Below are 21,572 nucleotides of genomic sequence, written 5' to 3'. Positions count from 1 at the left end.
TTTAGGGCCAGAATTTCTCTGTTATCTCTGCATCTTTGGGGAGAATGTCATACCATGAGTTTGTTGCACAGGAAAAATCATTAGATGTGGACCAAAAATGATCAATATTCAAGAAATTATAGGAGCAACAGCAACTGGAAATTTCTTGAAAATTGGCAGTAAATATATGCCAACACTTTTAATCATGTCACCCTAATTTGCCTCCATTTATCTCAAATGGTTAGAAAGTGGTTTAAAATTTACTTGTATCCCATTAGCAAATGTACTATTTCTAAAAAACTGAGTAGTAAATTACTGTTATAGCAAGAAAGAATAATTAATAATTGTTTCAGTTTTGTTTTTATTCCCTATCCTAGTTTAAAGCATTCTTCTGTAATTGCAAAAGTGAATATTAGAAAATTAGAAATTAGAATATTAGAAAACTAGAATTCTGATATTAGAAGTATTAGGAATTATTAAAAATTCAGTAAAAAATACAATTAAGTTCATGGTATAAATATTACCTGAGAATTTTCACAAGGCTGTAAAAACAAGTAAAAGCGTTTTTCTTTTTAAAATGTGTTTTTTTTTTTCCTAATTTTATTACTTGTTGGCAAACACTGGCATGTGAATTATAAGTTACATGAAAAATAACATATCAGCTGAGAAGTTCTGGTGTTCTGGTAGGTTTGCCATTAATTAACTCTGAATTTGGGTAAATCATATATATACTGTAAGGTTCTGTTATTGTCCTAGCCATAGATTTCATTGTTAAGCCTGAGGTAAGATAATGTACCTTGATTAACATTAGATAAAGAAATAAAAAAATAAATTATTATTTATTAGAAGATCAGAAAAGCTAGATATAAATCTAGGACTTACAGGATTAAAGGGAACAAAGCATAGAATGTCTTTTGGAGGCTTATGATGGTCTGGCTCTTAACCTGAGCTACACATGGAAAGATTAAAAAGTATTCTGAGAGATCAGGCCAGGAAGAAGTACCAGTTCCATGGATGCATGATGAATACATGGAGGCAAGAGAGAAAATTCCTAATTCAGTCAACTAGTTCTGGTTAGCTAGGATTTGTCATTTATGCATGGGGAAATTGTGAAATAAGGCTGGAAAAATAGGTGGAGATTTCACACAGCTAACCTCTGCATAGTTTGCACATGGTACAACTAAAGGCGTTAGAGAGTTCAATATGATTTTTGAGCTGGATAGCTATGTAATCAACCTGTGCTTTTGGGAGGATTATTTCAGTAGCTGTAGGAGAGAAGATTGTAAAAAAGAGAAGAGCTGGAAAAGTAGTTTGAGAAATTTAGTGAGAATTAATGTAGGTTTGAGTTAAAGTGACTGAAAGAAAGAAGGGCAAAGAAGAGAATTATGGAGATCAAATTGACAAGATTTGACACCCGTTTGGTTCCATATGTGACAACAGGAAAAATTAAAGGTAATATCAGAGTTAAGGACCAGATGACTGGGAGAATGGTAACCTGAACAGTCTGGAAGCAGGAGAGAGTTTAGGCTGGACATTTGGTTAATAAATATCTAGTGATTAGATCTCCAAGAGTCCTAATTCACTCTTAGAACCAACTGCAATGCTTCATTCCCAAAAGCCAGAAGATGAGACCTTTTTATCTCCATTTACATCCCTTTTGGCCACATATCCAAGCCATTTTGTCATTTGCCTGACAGCACCCATTTTTGCCCCTTTCTCCTTTTCTACCCAAGTACCTAAGGAGGTTAATTGATTTAACCTTGAAACTTTCACCCTGGTGGTGAGAGAGAGTATAAACTCATCTACTCCACTTTATCTAACCAGCTCTCAGCAGACCGTTCTTTTTCCATTTATCATTCATTCAGGGTGTCTTGGCGTCAGTGTTTGAGGCATTCTGCCCTCCACTCGAACACCCTCTCCAGTCATTTGCTTCTTCGCTTGGATACAGTGATCAGTCAGTGTTACCATTGTTTGTTTCTGGAATGGGTTTTTTAGTTGACTGATCCTTGGATCAGTTTACTATCCCTGTTATTCCCCAGTTAAAATTCCTTTCCCTGGCCACCTCTTCAAAGGACATCACTTATGTGTTGTCTACTCCTTTTAGAATGTCAGCTTCTTGAGATTAGGGATTGTCTCCTTTCTTGTATTTGGATCCCTACTGCTTAGTGTAGTACTTGGTATATAGTAAAAACTTAATTATAATTCATAAAGTTTTAAATCTAGTGAAATCCCAAGCCATTGAAGCATGTTTATCTCCATCAGGTAAGTTTCTTAAGTTTTCATGACATTTGCCATGACAAAAGGCCTTGTAGTATTTCATTTCTATTTGGAAATTTCTGTAGTTCTGGAACAGTTCTGCTTTTTAGTATATCAGAATGTTTATTCAGAATTAATCCTTCCCTTAATGGGGACATGTTTTATGGCCTGATTAAGATGCCCACCTCTTACAAGCTCAGTTGAATTTTTTTTGACAACTGTTTGACAAGATCTTGAATGAGAGTTTCATTTATTTTATCAATAAAAATTAATCCATTTCCAGTCTTTGCTGCTACAGTTTTTGTATTGTCTGCGTAGAGACATTGAGTGATACAGTAGGTAAAATATTTGACCTACTATGTCAGGAAAACCTGTGTTTAAATCCAGCTTCAATCACTTACCAGCTCTGCAATTCTGGACAACTCACTTAACCTCTGTCTGTCTCAGTTTCCTTTACTGTAAAATGGGGATAATACTGGTATCCACATTCCAAGGTTGTTATGAGGATCAAATGAAATAATATTTGTTTGGTGTTTAGTATAGTGTCTTGTACAAAGTAAGCACTTAATAAATACTTTCCCTTTCCTCTTCCCATAGTACTTATTTTTTCACTATGGTGACCAAAATATAATTACCTTAAGTTGCTGATGAAGCATAATGGTAATCATATTCCTTAACATAGGCAATAATTTTAATATGGTTTCACTCTGTGACAGCATTGATCTTTGGTATGTGTTTTTCTTCTGACACTAGACTGGCAGAGAATATCTAATCTTTACCAGTTAAAACTCAATTGGGCTGGTATACTTTTGCTTTTAATTAGTTCTGCCTATTCTGCCTATTGAGCGCTTGATTTTTAGCGTACATAGTTTAATTGCTCTCTTTTGTTGTGTTTTTAATTCTGTAATTTTTAAAGAGTTGATGTAGCTCCAAGGAGATGTGTAATAGTTGTAGTTTTAAGGAACACGTTTCAGTGACTGTTGAGATGTCACAATGGCTATTAATGAGGGACCGTGAAACATTTCAAGTATCATTCAAACCCACAAAGAAACAAATTCAGTAAACTAGTGCAAAAAGTATAGTTGAAAACAAACACAAAGAAATGACAAACAGCCTGATTGATCTTAGAAATAAAGCAAAAACCTTCAAAAGGACCTGGTAGTTGAAGAGATTGTTATTGATTCTTTTTTTTTGACAAAGGCTTCTTAAAGTGGAAAAGATAGTGTGATACTATTGAGAAAAACAACTGCTACCTATGAAGAAAAACGTTTGACAAAGAAATAAGAAAGCATTTTGTAAGCATCATGTCTATATGGTAGATACTGTGCTAAGTGATTTACAGATATTCTCTTGTGGTCCTCACAACCATCCTGGGATGAAGGTGCTCTTATTATTCCTTTCTTCGCCCCCCCCCGCCCCCCCCATTTTATAGTTATGGAAACCAAGCCCAGTAAAGAAATCCAGTTTGAACTCAGATCTTCTGACACCAGGATCAGCAATCTAACAGATACCTACCTCTCAGAGATATCTAGCATTTTTATAACATTTTAAAGTTTACAAAGCACTTTACAATTGTTATTTCATTTTTATCCTTATGACACTCTTAGGAGACAGGTACTATTATCCTCATTTTAAAGATAAAAGGACAGAGTAAGTGATGAAACAGATTAAAAATATAAAATGACACTTTGTGTCATTTTTTGCTTTTGTTGCTACTCTATTGCCAATAGTGCTGATTTACATAATTTTTTATTAAACTATATATGCATTAACTTAATCGATGATATAATTTTTTGTTAGTGATTAATAAACTGATAAAACTATTGGAGAAAGAGAACCATATCCATTTTGATGTTCTTACTGGAAGCAAGACTAGATAACAATTTGAAGTTGAATTGATTATTGTTTACAAGGCACTATGCTGAATGTACACAAAAGGAAATAGTCCTGTCTTCAGGGAGTCTATATTCTACTACAAGAGAACTTGGGCATAAATAAGTAAATCTGAAGTAATTTCAGAAGGATCTAAGAGTTTGTGAGAATGGCTGCAGCCATAGCTTTTGGAGCCATCTAGGCAAAATTTTTGATTAAACTCATGAGATCTGGTGAAATCACTTTGAGCATGTAGAGAATAAAGTAGAGGACTAAATAAGAGTCTTGACTGGCATCTGCTTTTAGTGGTTGGTGAGAGGAAGATGGTTCACCCAGGGACAGGGTCACAAAAACCTATGGAAGAAAATGTGTAGAGCAGCTACAGGTTTAATTTGGTGACCCTTAGTGTCCATGGATTCTCCTTAGAGTAGTGAATTTGGTTTGGAAGGTTTTTTTTTTAAATTGAGTTCTCAAAGGTAACATAATCTGATGGAACATTTCATCATCTCTTATAGTATTTGGTATGAGTATACGCTCATAAGGACCCTGTAGCTTATGTGCCAATATGTTTTGCAGAGGATGAAGTGGAAGAAGTTGTCTTAAGAATTTCTAGTGTATTATCTTCATAGCATTCCTTCCTTCCTTCCTTTCTTCCTTCCTCCCTCCTACCCTCCCTCCCTCCTTCCTTCCCTCCCTTTTTATTTGAGGCTAATCATTTCATAGCATTTATTTTGGGCCAAAGTTGGGGAGATGGGGAAAAAAATCCAATGTAACATGTAAAATGAAGGGTTTAACATGGTGACCATTTAAAGCTCTCACTTCGTTCTGAATCTTATGATCTTATGTTGTTTGGAGTCAAATATTGAATGAGCTTAAAGGCATTAGGTTGTTCAGAAGTTTTAACACATGTACATTGTGAATACTTGTAAAAAGAATTGAAAGAGATGATTATTGAATGATACTACAAACATTAGAGCTGATTACATTTTGCTATGCTGGAAATTATTTGTTATCAAAGGTACAAGTGCTAGATATAACACAATTTTAGTTACTCAGAAATTGATTTTCAAAGTATTTCAGAAGGAAAAGATTTAAAAAAAGGGGTGGGGCATTACAGATAATACTTTTTCTAAAATAAAGTTGTGGTGTTCTCTTCTTTTTCTAAAATATGATCGTTCTCTGGGAGCAGGTTTCTCGGGGGAGGTTCTGGAGGCATCCTTAGTTTCAGTTCAGAGTAATAATCACCTCAAATGCAGCCAGCTATTAAAGTAGTTCTTTATTGTCTCTTCCAAAATAGCCCAGTTAGCTTTCTTTGGTTCCGAGAGCTCTCATTGCTAGTCTTTTGCCTCTGCCAGTTTCTGCCTCTACCTCAACTCCGACTCCTGGCTTCTCAATCCCCTCAACTGACTGACTTTTGGCTTTCAATCTCTTCAACTCTCTCTGAATTCTGGTTCTCCTTTCCAAATGACTCCTGGCTCTCAATATCTCCAACTCACTCCTCCCTGAGACTGAGAGCTTCTTATATATGATCTCTTAAAGGTGTGAACCCAAAGATTGACTCCTCCTCTGAGAGTGGGATAGTGGGAGGTGTAAACTTTGTGAATCTCCCGACTTGTGAACTCTAATGTATGAGTTCTAATGTGTAAACTTTCTTAAAGGTGTGAGCTCTAATGTGTGAACCAATTACATAAGCATTGTTTCTATCAACTCTAGTGAGTTAAGACCTTGTTTCAAGTTCTGGCTCATAACGTAAAGTGATTGAAAAAGTTATTAATTATTGACCCATACATTTCCTTTATCATTTTTATAAAATCTTTAAATTGTCTCTCCATATACAATTGAAGGTATCCTTGATGAGAGTATGAAAAAGGAACAGGTAGGCATTTACAGATGATTTTCTAATCATATAGGTGATGGAGAGTACCAGAAAATTTGAGCTTTTTTTTTTTTTAAAGCATTTGACTTAGTATACCCAAATGAGTTCTTGTCAAGTAAGGTGATTGTTATGCTATGACCACAGAGTTAGCATTATTCGTAATTTGCCTGAACTATCAACTAGGGAATCATAAAACAGGACAGTGTAGACTTGTAGTATTTTCTGGGGTCATGATGGCATGGAATGTACAAATAAGTAGAAAATGGATTCTCTCTGGATGAAGAGGTATTTCAAAGACTCTTATTCACTGAAGACATAGTATTAATTTGTTGAGCTTTGAAATGCTACAAAACTTCTTTAGTTGAAAAGATTGACCTAGAGATTAACAAGGAATTGTCATACTGATAAAAAAAAAATGTTGCACAGATTATGACAGGCAATTAGAAGTTGTCCATTGAGTTGTCCATCAATACATATAACCTTGGTCAAAAGCAATAGTTTCATAATAAGCTGAGTACAGAAATAAATTGCAATAGAATGAATCCAGGTTACTTTGCCACATCCATCTTTTTTAATACTGATAATCTGGTAGTACATGCTAAAAGGGTATATGGTCTCAGAGGTTGAGGGGAGAGTAAGAAAAATTAGGATTAAGAGTTGACTATTGGATTTGGCAGTTATGAAATCATTGCTGAGTTTCAGTGGTTACATTGAAAAGCCAGATATCGTCAAAGAGTTCAGGAATATGTAAGAAGAAAGGAAGTGGAGTGATTATAGACAGTTTTTTTCTAGGGATTTGTCTTTGAAAGAAAAGAGAGATAGAGGATAGTTTTAGGGATTAATAAGGCCAAATGATAGGTTTTGAGCAGATAGAGGATACCTAGATAGCAGGGAATGAACCACATAGATAGAAAGGAAATGATTAAAAAGGCAGGATATTTTTGAGGAGGGGAGAAAGTAGGATCAACATTACATGTGAAAGGGGGGGAGAGTGGTGAATGTTGGGTGATTTTATGATTAGGGTAGGGAAGACTAGGGAAACACATGGGGAATATATTCTTTTCTCAATAAATTCTTAGTGATTGGGTAGAAAGTTTTAGGTGAGGGGATTGAGTGAAGAGAAAGTTTGAAGTATCTACCTGCTATGAGGATTATAATAGAGAATAATAATAGTTTCATTTCTGCCCATCTGCTTCTGTGTTCTCAGATTCCTCTCAAATGGTTTAGCAACTCATAGTATATTTATACCACAATATCTAATCTATTATTCCGTCGGTGAAAACTGATATTTCAGGGAATATCTCTTGATAATGATGTTGTATGTATTAGTATATTAGGAAAATCTCATAACATTTTGGATACTTGAAATTTTATTCAACTTATAAAGCTTTTTTTAGTATGGAGCACCTGGAGGAGGTACAGATACTTAATGTATAATCTCTGTCTTTAGAGATCTGATATAATTGGAAAAGAAAGTAGTGATTACTATATATCTTGAAAAATAATAAAATAAGTAGAATTTTTTATAGTAGTCATATTACTTATTTTGTATCTTTTTCTCAAAATGGTGACATTTTATGGTGTTTTTTAGGTACCTTGATGATCTTAAAGTCTGCTTGCAGTAATAATCCAAGCTACATAGATAGATTGATTTCAGTTTTCATGCGTTCTTTACAGAAGATGGTTAGAGAACATTTAAATCCACAGGCGGCATCAGGAACTGCAGAAGCTAACACAGGTATTAATCTTTTTAATAGTATCATAGTGAAAATGAAAATGTTGTGTTAGTGGCCCCTCAATAATAATTGATTTTATAAATTTGCATTGATTATTAAAGATTATTACATATCAAGCACTGAGATCCAAATATCTAACAAAAAGCACAATTTAAGTTATATCAAAGTCAGGTTTTTCATATATAATCATTGGAGAATTAAAAGATTAGGGAAATTATATAGAAATAAAGATTATAAGATATCTATTTGTGTCTCAAGAAAATTCACCACTTGGTAGTATGTGTAGTCAAAAATACCTTAATCTTTTGAAGTAAAATATATGAAACTATTTCTAAAATGTCATTTTCAGTAATGGAAAGAAATATCAGCCACAGACATTTAAATAGATTTTATTTATGTGTTCACATGTGTGGTTTGTGCAAAGAGGACCAGTTGTGGCTGAAATTTCATTGCAGCCGGGGAGAGGAGGACAGTGGGAAGATTAGTTATTGTGGAGGTAGTGGGCCTGAGTTCAGATCCTCATTTGGTTATTTACATGTGATTTTTGGGCAGGTCACCTTTCTGTAATTGTTTGTTCCTCTATAAAATGGAGGGCTCAAAATAGATGAGCTCCTAAGGTACTGTGCTCTTGAGCTTTTTAAGCTCAAGGTACTTTTTAAGGTACTTAGGTCTTTTGATCCTTATTTTAAATACAACTGGTGGAAGCCCTTGAGTACTTTGTCTTTCGGGATCTATATTGTGTGGCTTCCAACTTCATTGCATAAGATGAATCTTTTCTCTACCTCTCTACCCCCTTTTGTTAATCATATTCGTTTCTCCAATATAGACTTCACCTCATATCTCCACTAATCTTCTAATAGCTGTGTACCCCTTATTCAACTCTTGTAAAGTGTTGGAAGAAGGGGGGGGGAGGAGGAGGAGGAGGAAGAAAGTTATAAACCATTTTGAAGAAGTGAAAATTTTAATAGATTTCTTCCAGTTTTAAATGTAGCCACTTTTAAGGGGATGGAGGGAAATATTTGTTTTGAGCATATTTCCCTGTTAAGATAACTAGTTATGTATAATCATAGAACTATAATCTCTTATAATCTGTTTCTGTATATTAGCAGGGACAAGTGAACTGGTTATGTTGAGTTTAGATCTTGTGAAAACTCGTCTTGCTGTAATGAGCATGGAGATGAGAAAAAATTTTATTCAGGCCATTCTAACATCACTAATTGAAAAATCAACTGATGCCAAAATTCTTCGTGCTGTGGTTAAAACAGTAGAAGAATGGGTTAAAAATAATTCTCCTATGGCAGCCAATCAGGTAAGTTGTTAAAACAAAATGGCGATTTTGATATTAACTTTGTGTTCTATTCATATAAAATTGCTTTCTGTGAATGCAAATGAACTAAGTTGCTAGATTTTTATAATCTTTCCATAGACATCTTTAATATAGAATAATTCTTTTTCTGCTAAAAATTGATAGTAAGTTTTATTAATGCTTTTTGCTTTTGCATCAATCTTTTCACGATATCTTATTCCCAACCTACTCCCCATGCCCTTGAGTAATTTATTTTAACTACTACTATGAGGACAACGAAAACCAGTCAATTAAGATTAATGATAGTGACTATAATATAACATGACTATACTTCTAATCACCTACCTCTCTACTGAAAGAAGGAAGATTTTCTCAGCTCTTATCCTGAGTCAAGATTGAAAGTTATTATTATGTGTTAAGTTTCACATTATCTGTTTTTTATAGAGGAGTCAAAATTTGTCCATTTGAAAGAAGGACCTTAGTTTGTCTAAATCTTATTGCTCACCTCAATGTAATATTTTTTGTGTTCTTATTGGTAAAAGGTTAGCTACCATATAATAGAAGCAGCTCCTGAAATTTCAATAAAGGCCTTGCATAGGAAAGAAATTTTTTTTCTTTAAAATGACTTTGGTCATTGTCTATTCTAAATATAAAGCTGAATGATTTAGTTGGGTGCTGACATATCTGTTTATTTAAAAAACAAACAAACATTTCATTAAGTCATTTCTTTTTTTTTTTTTTATTAAAGCTTTTTATTTTCAAAACATATGGATGGATAATTTTTCAACACTGGTTTTTGCAAAACCTTGTGTTGTAATTTTTTCTCCTTCCTTCCCCCAGATGGCAAGTAGTCCAGTATATGTTAAACATGGTTAAAAATATCTTAAATCCAATATATGCATACATATTTATACAATTATCTTGCTGCACAAGAAAAATCACATTAAAAGGGGAAAAAAATGAGAAAATAAAATGCAAGCAAATAACAAAAAGAGTGAAAATGCTATGTTGTGGACTACACTCAGTTCCCACAGGCCTCTCTGGGTGTAGACTGCTCTCTTCATCACTAAACAATTGGAAGTGATCTGAATCACGTCATTGTTGAAGAGAGCCATGTCCATCTGAATTGATCATTGTATAATCTTGTTGTCATGTACAATGATCTCCTGGTTCTGCTCCATTAAGTCATTTCTAAATAGCTTTTAGACTGATTTAAGACATCTTTCTAAAGTTCATGTTCATGTGCATGTGTGTGTATGTGTGTGCGTGCACAAGCATGTAATTAAGATACATCCTACAGCAAAGTGAACATAGCACATAGGAAATTTTAAGCATCCATGTTTGAAAACCGTTGTTAAAAGGATCTTCTTAAGTCTTTCCTTTTAGAAAGATGGTCTAGCTCCATTGTTCTTAACAGAACTCTAATAGCTTATTAAAAAGGGTGTATGAAATATTTTGGGGTATGTTGTTTTTCAAATTTAGAAAATTAATTCTCTTTTTAAAAATTCGCAGACACCTACACTTCGTGAGAAGTCCATTTTGTTGGTGAAAATGATGACTTACATTGAAAAACGTTTTCCAGAAGACCTTGAATTAAATGCTCAATTCTTAGACCTTGTTAACTACGTCTATAGGTAATTACATCAGTTAATCAAATATTGTAACTATTTGATTTCTATCCATTCATCTTCTAGCAATGAAAAGATTTAAAAGAATGCTTTTAAGTACCCAATCAAATAACTTATAGTAGGAATATTAAGGAAGAAGCTATCCAACTGCCACATGAGCCATTTAAGTGAACTTTGTGATTATTTGCATTTGAGAGTTAGGTTTTTGCTGCTGATTTGCTTATTGGCCAAAGAACAAAAGAAATTCTAATAAAATAGATACTGAAATAATGAAATCCTAATGAAATAAATTTTGCCTTCCTTATGTTTCCTTTTATTATAGAGATGAAAATCTTTCTGGAAGTGAGCTCACTGCTAAACTAGAACCTGCCTTCCTTTCTGGCTTACGTTGTGCTCAGCCACTCATCCGAGCAAAGTTTTTTGAAGTCTTTGACAATTCCATGAAGCGTCGTGTTTATGAACGTTTGCTTTATGTGACTTGTTCTCAGAACTGGGAAGCTATGGGGAATCACTTTTGGATCAAGCAATGCATTGAGGTAGGATCAAGTTCGGTTCACTATATGAACTTGGGGATTATTAAGCATCTTGCAACTGACTCTGTGCTCTAAAATTGTAAGAATTTGTGCTGTGTAATAGTGCTAGAATTTCAGGTGCTGCAATATACTTTGTTTTTTATTATAGCTTTTTATTTACAAGATATATGAATGGGTAATTTTTCAGCATTGACAATTGCAAAACTTTTTATTCCAATTTTTCCCCTCCTTCCCCCTACTCCTTCCCCAAGCTGGCAGGTTAACCAATACATGTTAAATATGTTAGAGTATAAGTTAAATACAATATATGTATACATGTCCATACAGTTACTTTGCTGTACAAGAAGAATCGGACTTTGAAATAATGTACTATTAACCCATGAAGGAAATCAAAAATGCGGGCAGACAAAAATACAGGGATTGGGAATTCTATGTAGTGGTTCACATTCCCAGAGTTCTTTACCTGGGTGTAGCTGGTTCAATTCATTACTGCGTTATTGGAACTGATTTGGTTCATCTCATTGTTGAAGAGGACCACATCAATCAGAATACATCCTCATACAGTATTGTTGTTGAAGTATATAATGATCTCCTGGTCCTGCTTATTTCACTCAGCATCAGTTCGTGTAAGTCTCTCCAGGCCTTTCTGAAATCATCCTGTTGGTCATTTCTTACATAATAATAATATTCCATAACATTCATATACCACAATTTATTCAGCCATTCTCCAATTGATGGGCATCCACTCAGTTTCCAGTTTCTGGCCATTACAAAGAGGGCTGCCACAAACATTCTGCTGCAATAGACTTTAAAAGTGGTTCGAAAAAACTATTTTTAACTTTGGTATTACTGTGGCATACTTGAAATATAGCCTTACAACCATATTTAAATGTGGACATCATAAAGGAAATTTCAAACCAAATTTTATTTCCAAGTATTTTGAATGCAGATAGTACAATGAGGTGTTTTTGGTGCATTGAAGCCTTAAAAATGCCAACTCAAATTGCCTTCCTCTAGCAGAAACAAATTAGAGAAGAAAAACATCTCTGCTGTGTATACTTTCCATGATTTAATCCAGTATGGCTATGGTAAATGAAATAGGTATCTTAGAAGAATTTTAGCACCAGATGATAAACCACTATAGTTATTTTTTGAATACTTTTCAGAAACTATTATAAGATAAAGAGGTTTGTCAAATGTATTTTTTAAATTGCTACTTTCAGATAACATAAAGCTTTGCTTCTAAATTGTGATTCTTTTAGAATCACATAACTTTCTTCATTATATAGCCAAAACTTTCACACTTGAGTGTGAAAAGTATTTTTTAAAAAATTATTTCAGTGCTGGGAATTTGAACAATATCACATTCAGTTCTTAAATGCTCAAAGTATCACAGAACTAATATATTTAATGTATATTTAATGCCATGATCTTATCAACTTTATGGATCTTCCCTTTTAAACTCTTAAAAAGCTATTGAGCAAAGAAATCTATATTAAAATCTATTTGAATTGATTCAATTTCTGGTGTTTGAGTTTAGCATAAGGATAGAGTAGGAGTTTCAGTAGATGTTAAGTAAATTCTCTTTAAATCTTATTAACAAGGGTAGGTTCCTTTATGTTCCTATTAAGATTATGATTTACTTGTTAATTTGGGATAGAAAAATATTCTGTCAATTTTGGTCAGTAATTTTACCCCTTGAACAACTTAAATAATTTATCTTTGCCTCAATTTCTCACTTTAAAAATTACTGAAGCTATGAGGAAAGTTAATTTCTACTTGTGTCCATATCCGTATTGAGTAATAATAAGATATAAGTATAAGATAAGTAAAAAATTTTTTTAAGACAAGTAAATTTTAAATAAGTATTTAACCTGGTAAAAGACAGTAGAAAGTCAGTACTGCTGGTAATGTCTCATTAACACAGAAGTCGCTAGTGTGGCAGTATATCATTATAGTGTCTGATTGAATAGATTTTTTTTTTTCTCCCATTTCCTTTCCAGTACTACACTTTTATTATAAAACTACTATGTACAGAGGTTTTGGGTGCTAAGGGAGATAAAGAATATTGCTAAGACATGGTCCCTTTCTAGAGTTTTCATTCTGGAAGGGGGATAAGATGCCAGTACACATAATAGCAAAATACTTTATTAGAAAAGAAATGAGATTGGAGAAGGAAGTCATGAATAGCAAGAATTGGGAAAACTTCTTGTAGGTGACATTTGAGTTGAGCCTTCAAGGATGGGTAGAACAGGGAGCAAGAGGGAAAATCTTTCAGGTACAGTAAAAATGAGAGCAGAGGCCCAGAGGGAAGGGCAGCCCAGGACACATTTGGAGAGCATAAGCGGCTGTGTGCTTCAGTGGTTAGAGTGCTGGACTTGTAGTCCAGAAGATCGGAGTTCATAGCCTAGTCAATAGCTGTGGGACTTGGGGCAAGTCACTTAGCCTCTGTTTTATTTCAGTTTTTACTGTAAATTGCAGGATAATAATAACATCAACTCCTTGGAATTAAATGAGGACTAAATGACTTAGTAGTTGTAAAGTGCATAGTATAGTGCTTACTACATAGTAGATACTTAATAAATGCTTGCTCTTTTGATAAATGTTTTTCTCTGACTAGAACACATAAATGTATGTGTAGGGGGCAATAGGCTAGCTAGAAAGATAAAATGGTACCATAATATGCTGTATGGACCAAATGGTTTGAAATTTGACTAATGATAAAATGATAGGTAAAACAATCCAACTCAGTTTCATTTGACAATATTAAACATTTATTTATTATCTGCAAATTCCATTTAAAATGATGTGTTTTGTTTTCTTCTCGATAAAAACTTTTTTTTTTTTTTAAGCTCCTGTTGGCAGTATGTGAAAGAAACACTACAATTGGTACAAGTTGTCAAGGAGCTATGCTCCCATCAATTACTAATGTTATCAATCTGGCTGATAGTCATGATCGAGCAGCATTTGCCATGGTAACACATGTCAAACAAGAACCCCGAGAAAGAGAGAACAGTGAATCCAAAGAAGAGGTAAGAGTAATTTTATAAATCCATTTTTGGAAGAGACTGAAATGCTTTTTTTTCCCCAAAAGAAAACTTTAGCAGCCATATAATTTTTAGGTCAGAGATGCATGTTTCATCCCTGAATGATAGTTAAGTTTTATTTTTTTCCCTCAGTTTCTGAACATTTTGCTTTTGAATTTGACTTTGAGGTCTTTGACACCATTTCAATTTTTTTTTTTGTTGTTTTTAGTTTGTTTTTTTATTTATTAACAAATTGAATGTAGACTAGCAGACTCAGTCATGAAGACCTGAATTTTGATCCTGCTTCAATTTAGCTTTCTCATTTGTGAAAATGGGGATGATAATGGCATCAATTTCACAGGATTGTTGTGAAGATCAAATGATATAATATATAAAGTATTTTGCAAATCTTAAAAGACTATATAAATTAGAACACAATAAAATTATCATTATTGTTATCAAATTTTGCCAACTTTTTGGTTTTCTTTTTGAATGAGAAATATTTTACCAAAATAATGGATTGCTATGAGGCTTTTGATAACCTATATGAGGCAGCACTAACTTCATTGAAATTTAACCAGATACATATGTGTATTGAGATCTTTCCAATATAGATTTAGACTCGTAAAGACTACTTAATTTTTTTGTTTTTAGAAAACAATCTAGTGCTGAGTATTGATTACTTTATAGATTTTGTCTTTTTCCTATAAAAGGAACACTTTTATTACTGACATGTGAATCAGTCTTTTCCCTAAATTACATCTAGGCCATTTGCAAGAGAAGTAAGAATATTCAAAAAATTTTTCCTTTGTTTGTTTTAATAATTCCCATGTATAAAATAGATTTTAAGTAGTACTTTAAGAATCCTGTATTTCTGTAAGATAAAAAAAGTGCTTCCAACTTAGATTTGTAACTAATGAACAATATTAGAGTTGAGATAATAATGCAAATAAAGGGGATTTTGGAGGCAGGGGGCACAGAATTACTTTTTGGAAATTTCAACTTTTTATGACATCTAGAAAGTTTTGGATAGCCAGGATGATTTTTTTTTTTTCACTTTAGAAATAAGTTGAATATTATATTATGCCAGGCTTATTTTTGAATTTCTAAAGCAACCAAACAAATTTCTTATATAGTGAAATTTAAAGAATATTATTCTGACTTCTAATTGGCTTGATTTTTATCTGCTTTAGTTTCCCAGTTTATTTTTTTGATTTTGATGATTTGTTTTAAATATTTTAGTGTTTTTAGCTGGATTCAAAAAAAGTTAAATTGTCTAAAAAACAAGAAATACATTTTTATGGCACCAAATGATACTTAATGAAATTATGATTACAAACTTTTGAGTACCAAGTCTTTAGAAGTTGCTATTCAAAAGTAATGTCTACCAGATTTAATCTAACTAATTTAAAATTTTATTTGATTTAGGATGTGGAGATAGATATTGAATTGGCTCCTGGAGATCAGACTAGCACACCTAAAACCAAAGAACTTTCGGAAAAAGACATTGGTAATCAATTGCACATGTTGACCAACAGACATGATAAATTCCTTGACTCTCTTCGGGAAGTTAAGGTTTGTTTATTGAAATAGTGACTTCTTATCTGAAAAGCGTATAAAATTCTAAAATAATATCCCATTGTAAAACTGATCTTTCTTTCATTTCACATTTCACTTGCTTAATTCACTTTTGCTGTCCTGGAAAACTCTCCAAGTAATCATCTTATTTAAATATTGTAGAAGTTAGTTATATTGTCTGTTTGATGGGAGGAGAGGACAGACTCTCAAAAGACAGGTTAACTATATTATTTCCTCATTCCTGTTGCAGGTAATTTGAAAAATAGTCTAATAATGAGGTACATATACTATTTTTAAGTATGAGAAAAAATGGTAAAAGATGGGATAGATCAGTATACTACAGTTTTTTAATAGCTTTTTCAGTATAAGTTTTGATCTGATGACATTCTAACTGAAGAGAGGCATTTGTTTGCATGTAAGAGAAAAGAATGTGGGGCAGCTAGGTGGCGGAGTGGATAGAGCACCAACCTTGAAGTCAGGAGGACCTGTGTTCAAATCTGGTCTCAGATACTTAACGCTTCCTAGTTGTGTGATCCTTAGCAAGTCACTTAACCCCAATTGTCTCAGCAAAAAAAATGAAAAAATGTGTGTTCATGTCTGTAAATGCATTTCTATTACTTATGCTATTTTCATATAAAATAAGGGAAATTTTAATTATAGAATTTCAGAATTGGAAGGAACCTTAAAAACCATCTAATTGAACCTCAGATCAAATGTAAAATCTACTGTTTGGTATTTAAAACTCATGAGAACTTGACCTCTTCATTTCTTACTTATACTTTCCTCCTCTCTAGACACTCCTAAGATCCAGGTATTCTGAAATTCTTGACAATTCCTCAAACATAACATTCCTATCTTTCCTCTTAGTTTTCCTCACTTCCTTCAAAAATCACATAAAAGTCCATGTTTTCTCAGTTTCTCTTCTACCCCTAATTAGCAATTAGTCATTGCTAATGACTCCCTTTTCAGATTATCATAATCTATTCTTTCATCATCTGTTATTTACCTTATTTACATACTCTCCCCTATTAGAATAACAGTTCTTAACCATGAGTTTTTTTTTGTTTGTTTTGTTTTTCTTTTTGTTTTTGCTAAAGCAATTGGGGTTAAATGACTTGCCCAGGATCACACAGCTAGAAGTGTTAAGTATCTGAGACCAGATTTGAACTTAGGTCCTCCTGACTTCATGGTTAGTGCTCTATTCACTGCGCCACTTAGCTGCCCAGTCGTGAGCTTTAAAAAAAAAAAATTCTGGTTAATTGTATTTTAGTTTAATTAGTTTCTTTGTAATCTTATGTATTTTATGCATTTAAAAGCATTTTTCCAAAAAGGGGTGCATAGACTGCCCAAAAGGTCCACTATCTTTTTCAGGGTAATAATTGTTTTTGCCTGTGTCGAGGGGTGCATGTCTCCACACATGTATGTATATCTGCCACTTATAAATGTTTGTGGATTGATACCATGTAACTTTTTTTAAAATCAGTATTATCAGCAGGATACAAAATACATTAGAAAAATTTTTTTCTTTCTATTTTCCAAATTTTTTTTTTTTATATTTTTCAGCATAATATTTACTGCAGTAAATGAAATAGGTTTTGTGGGATTTTTGTGGTCAAATATGTTCATTACTTTGTGGTTAATTTGGTGATGAGCCTTCTTTCTTATGTTAGCTAAATTTGACTGACAAATGACAGACATAGCCTTTCATTTTAGAGTTAGACTTGACAGCATTTAAGTTCTTCCAACATTGCTTTTGAGTCAGAAGTGAAATAGGAGAGAACATATGATAAAACATTTAAAATGAGTTTAAAAGAAATTGTTTTTAAAAATATACATGTGCTATGTGTATATTAAAGGGTATGATAGATACATTAATATGTATTAAAACTTATTTAAACTTACTAGTAATGGAAGAAAGATTTCTGTATTGGAATCATTTTATATAAATTAAGTCAAATTGATTTTGTTCAGTTTCATATTATATTCACTGTTGGAAACATGATAATTTCATTAAATTTTGTAGATTAAAAATACATTTTGAGACAGATGGTGTTTTAATAGCGTAAGAGTTTGTTGTATTCACTAGTCTACATAATATAAACCGTTGACCAACTGAGCTGAATGTTGTTGTTCTTTTTTCCATCTGTAGACTGGTGCATTGCTCAGTGCCTTTGTTCAGCTGTGTCATATTTCTACAACATTAGCAGAAAAGACCTGGATCCAGCTTTTTGCAAGATTGTGGAAAATTCTCTCAGATCGACAACAACATGTGAGGTTTTTAAAGAAAATACTTTGAAACTTAATATTTGTATTTCCAAATGATGTAACTTTAATTCTTGTTGTTTTAAATTTTTATTTTCTTCAATATTCATATTTTTATTATCCCTTAAAGAAAAGGAATCTTGGTAGATTTTTATTTTAAAAACAAAGCGAGCCAATAGATCTTGGCAGTGGAGCACAAATGACTGAAAATATTACTGGGTTTTGTGAAAGAAGAGATATTGGCATTATGTTGATTTTGAGAGAAGGTTTGTAAATGTTTTTATTTCAGGCTCTTGCAGGTGAAATAAGCCCATTCTTGTGCAGTGGTAGTCACCAAGTTCAAAGGGATTGCCAGCCAAGTGCTCTAAACTGTTTTGTGGAAGCTATGTCACAGTGTGTCCCTCCAATTCCTATCAGACCCTGTGTGCTGAAATACTTGGGAAAAACCCATAACCTCTGGTTCCGTTCTACATTAATGCTAGAGCATCAGGCTTTTGAAAAAGGTCTGAGTCTTCAAATTAAACCCAAACAGACAACTGAATTTTATGAACAGGAGAGTATAACTCCACCTCAACAAGTAAGTAACCTCCTTTTTTCATTAGATATTTTTAGTTTAAACAAACTAAATTTCTAAAATTGATTTAATTTTAAATTGTCTTGAAATTGCACTATTTAAAAAAATATTTTCACCAAAACACATAGCCCTTTAGCTATATTGATTAGTTGATTTGTTTTCAGGAAATTTTAGACTCCCTTGCTGAACTTTATTCTCTGTTACAAGAGGAAGATATGTGGGCAGGTTTATGGCAAAAACGCTGTAAATTTCCTGAGACAGCAACAGCTATAGCATATGAGCAGCATGGATTCTTTGAGCAGGTAACCACTGTTTAACAGAATTAATATTTTGTAGCTGATAGTAGGAGATGTATGTGCATAAGATAATTATTTTAAAAGTAAGAGAACATGTAAATTTTGGGATTGAAAAGGACCCTTTTAATGGAATTTTCATGTTAGAAGAGCACCACATTATAGAATGAATTCTTTTAAAGTATAATGCTCTTTTCTGTGATCAGTCACTGATCTAGAAATAATTTTATCTGAAATTCTTACTTGTATTGAACCATAAGAAATTCTAGTAGGAATAATTTTGATTTTATTTTTACTTGCATATTTGTATTTATTTACCTAAGATTTGAGTTCAAAACTATTATAATATGTTCCAGACGAGTAGTTTTATGCTCAGGCACATAACATTTATCAAGCTCTTACTCTATGCCAGGAACTTGCTAATTACTAGGAATAGAAAGAAAGACAAACACAAAATAATAATAGTCCCTACTCCTAAGAGTTCAGAGTTTAATAGAGGACTCAACATACATATATGACAAGGTACAAACTAGATATACACTGAATAAATTGGGATATGATCTCAAAGAGAAATCACTAAATAAGGATTAAGGAAAATTAGGAAAGACTGTGCTGAAAGGGACGTTAGCTGAGACTTGAGGGTAGTTAGGAAGCCTAGATGAACGATTGTGTTTCAGAAAAGGGCCAGTCATGAAAGTACTTAGAGTCAGGGAGTGTTTTGTCTAAGGAATAGCAAGGAGGCCATTGGATCACAGAATTTATGGCAGGAAAGGGGGATGAGTAAGATGCAGGTTGGAAAAGAAGGGTAGTAAGTAGGGGCTAGATTATGAAGGGCTTCTAAAGCTTAACAAATGATTTTGTATTTGGTCCTAGAGGTGAGAGAGTCACTGGAGTCTTGAATACAGTGGTAAGATGGTCAAAACTTATATTTTAGGTAGATCAGTGTGACAGCTGAGAAGCTGATGTATTGTAGTGAGAAGAGAGACTGGAGACAGGGAGCCCCATCTAGTCTATTGCAGTAGTTTAGGTGTGAGATGATAAGAAGCTGTACCAGGATAGTGGCAGAGGCAGAGTAGAAAAGTGGGGATTTTTGAGAGATCTTACAATGGTTGAATTGACAGGAATTGATAACAATTGGATATTGGGGGGTGAGAGTGAATAGTTGAGAATCATATTCAATTTGTGAGCCTGGATAATAGAGTGACTGGTGGTATATTCAGCAATAATATTGAAATTCAGAGCAAAGAGGAAGAAAGGGGAATTTTGGAGGAAAGACACTTCATTTCTGGATATGATTTAATTTAAGATGTTTACAGGGAAAAACTTTTAAAAAAGCAGTTGGAGATATGAGATTGGATAACAAAGGAGACACTAAGGCTGGACAAGTTGATCTGAAAGCTGGCTCCTTAAGAGAGAGTTGACACCGTAGAAGCTGATGAAATCACCTTGAAATAATATTGAGGAGATGGAGGGTAGATGAAGGACAGAGTCTTGGGGGACCCCCACTTTTAGCAGTGATGGGGATGGCAATGAAGATGAAGATCCAGCAAAGAATGCTGGATAGGTAGGAAGAGAACCAGGAGAGGTCAGTATCAAGAAAATTTCTTCCAGAAGTGCTCAAGATTCTCCAATATAACAATGCAAGGAATTTAATTAGAAAATATTGTCCTCTATCATTGAAATATAATAGAGAACTTTACTAATTTATCTTTGTTTTCCCTTGTGTTCCAGTGGAAAGTTAGATACTCTCTTGTTCTTTCCCTCTCCATACTTCTATTCTCTTGGAGATTTTCTATGAAAAGTGATTTGAAAAGAGAGGCCGTACATTAATAAGAAAGGAAAAGGAAAGTCAGGTTTTTGGTACTCCAGAATAACTGAGTTAACTTTTAAGTTAAAAAGTCTTAAGTCTTTTTAATCTTATTCAGATCTTTGAAATTAGGTCACATACTAAAACTAATAGGAATTCTTTTTGTCTTTCTTTTCTTTCTTTTTCCTTTTTTAGGCACAAGAATCATATGAAAAAGCAATGGAAAAGGCCAAAAAAGAACATGAGAGGAATAATGCATCTCCTGCTATCTTCCCAGAATATCAGCTTTGGGAAGATCACTGGATTCGGTAAATCTCTGAGTTTGGTGTCATTCAACAATTTCATTCCTTAAAAGTATTAGTTCTTATCAGTCAATTTGTTGAGCTCTTACTCTGTGGCAGGGTTTGTGATAAGTATTAAACATAAGAAAAAGCCAAAATTCCAATAGACTTGTGATAGAAAGTGCCATGTGCATACAGAGAGAGAGAACTATGGAGACTGAATGTTAGTCAAAGCATAATTTTGTAGTTGTTTGCTTGTTTTTTTTTTCTTTTGTATTTTTTCTTTTGATCTTATTTTTCTTGCACAGCATGACAAATAAGGAATGTTTAGAAGAATTGCATATGTTTAACTTACATCAGATTGTTGTCTTGGGGAGCAGGGGAGAGAGAGAAATTTAGAACACAAGGTTTTGCAAAGGTGAATGTTGAAAACTATCTTGGCTTGTTGGAAAAATAAAATACTAATAAAAAAGAAAAGAAAGAAAAAGCCCCAAAAGGCTTTGTCCTCAAGGAGTTTTTTGTTCTTATAGAGGAGATGACATATATAGATAGATATGTAAATGAC

General features: G+C 33.3%; 1 protein-coding gene across 10 annotated transcripts in view; it reads left to right on the top strand.

Moving 5' to 3' along the window:
* The window catches only part of TRRAP (transformation/transcription domain associated protein), a 143,484-nt gene that overhangs the window by 60,654 nt on the left and 61,258 nt on the right, over window positions 1–21,572 (top strand). For all 10 annotated transcript variants that reach the window (XM_031941644.1, XM_031941607.1, XM_031941639.1 and 7 more), the window contains 10 exons: window positions 7,575–7,721; window positions 8,826–9,028; window positions 10,538–10,659; window positions 10,976–11,189; window positions 14,039–14,218; window positions 15,641–15,787; window positions 17,940–18,059; window positions 18,342–18,629; window positions 18,791–18,928; window positions 20,922–21,034. In XM_031941644.1, the coding sequence (XP_031797504.1) occupies window positions 7,575–7,721; window positions 8,826–9,028; window positions 10,538–10,659; window positions 10,976–11,189; window positions 14,039–14,218; window positions 15,641–15,787; window positions 17,940–18,059; window positions 18,342–18,629; window positions 18,791–18,928; window positions 20,922–21,034 (1,672 nt within the window). The remainder of the gene's footprint in view (window positions 1–7,574; window positions 7,722–8,825; window positions 9,029–10,537; window positions 10,660–10,975; window positions 11,190–14,038; window positions 14,219–15,640; window positions 15,788–17,939; window positions 18,060–18,341; window positions 18,630–18,790; window positions 18,929–20,921; window positions 21,035–21,572) is intronic.

Source organism: Sarcophilus harrisii, chromosome 1, assembly GCF_902635505.1.
Source record: "Sarcophilus harrisii chromosome 1, mSarHar1.11, whole genome shotgun sequence".
Lineage (NCBI taxonomy): Eukaryota > Metazoa > Chordata > Mammalia > Dasyuromorphia > Dasyuridae > Sarcophilus > Sarcophilus harrisii.
Note: the sequence above shows the minus strand (reverse complement) of the source record. Positions and strands in the feature narration are given on the sequence as shown.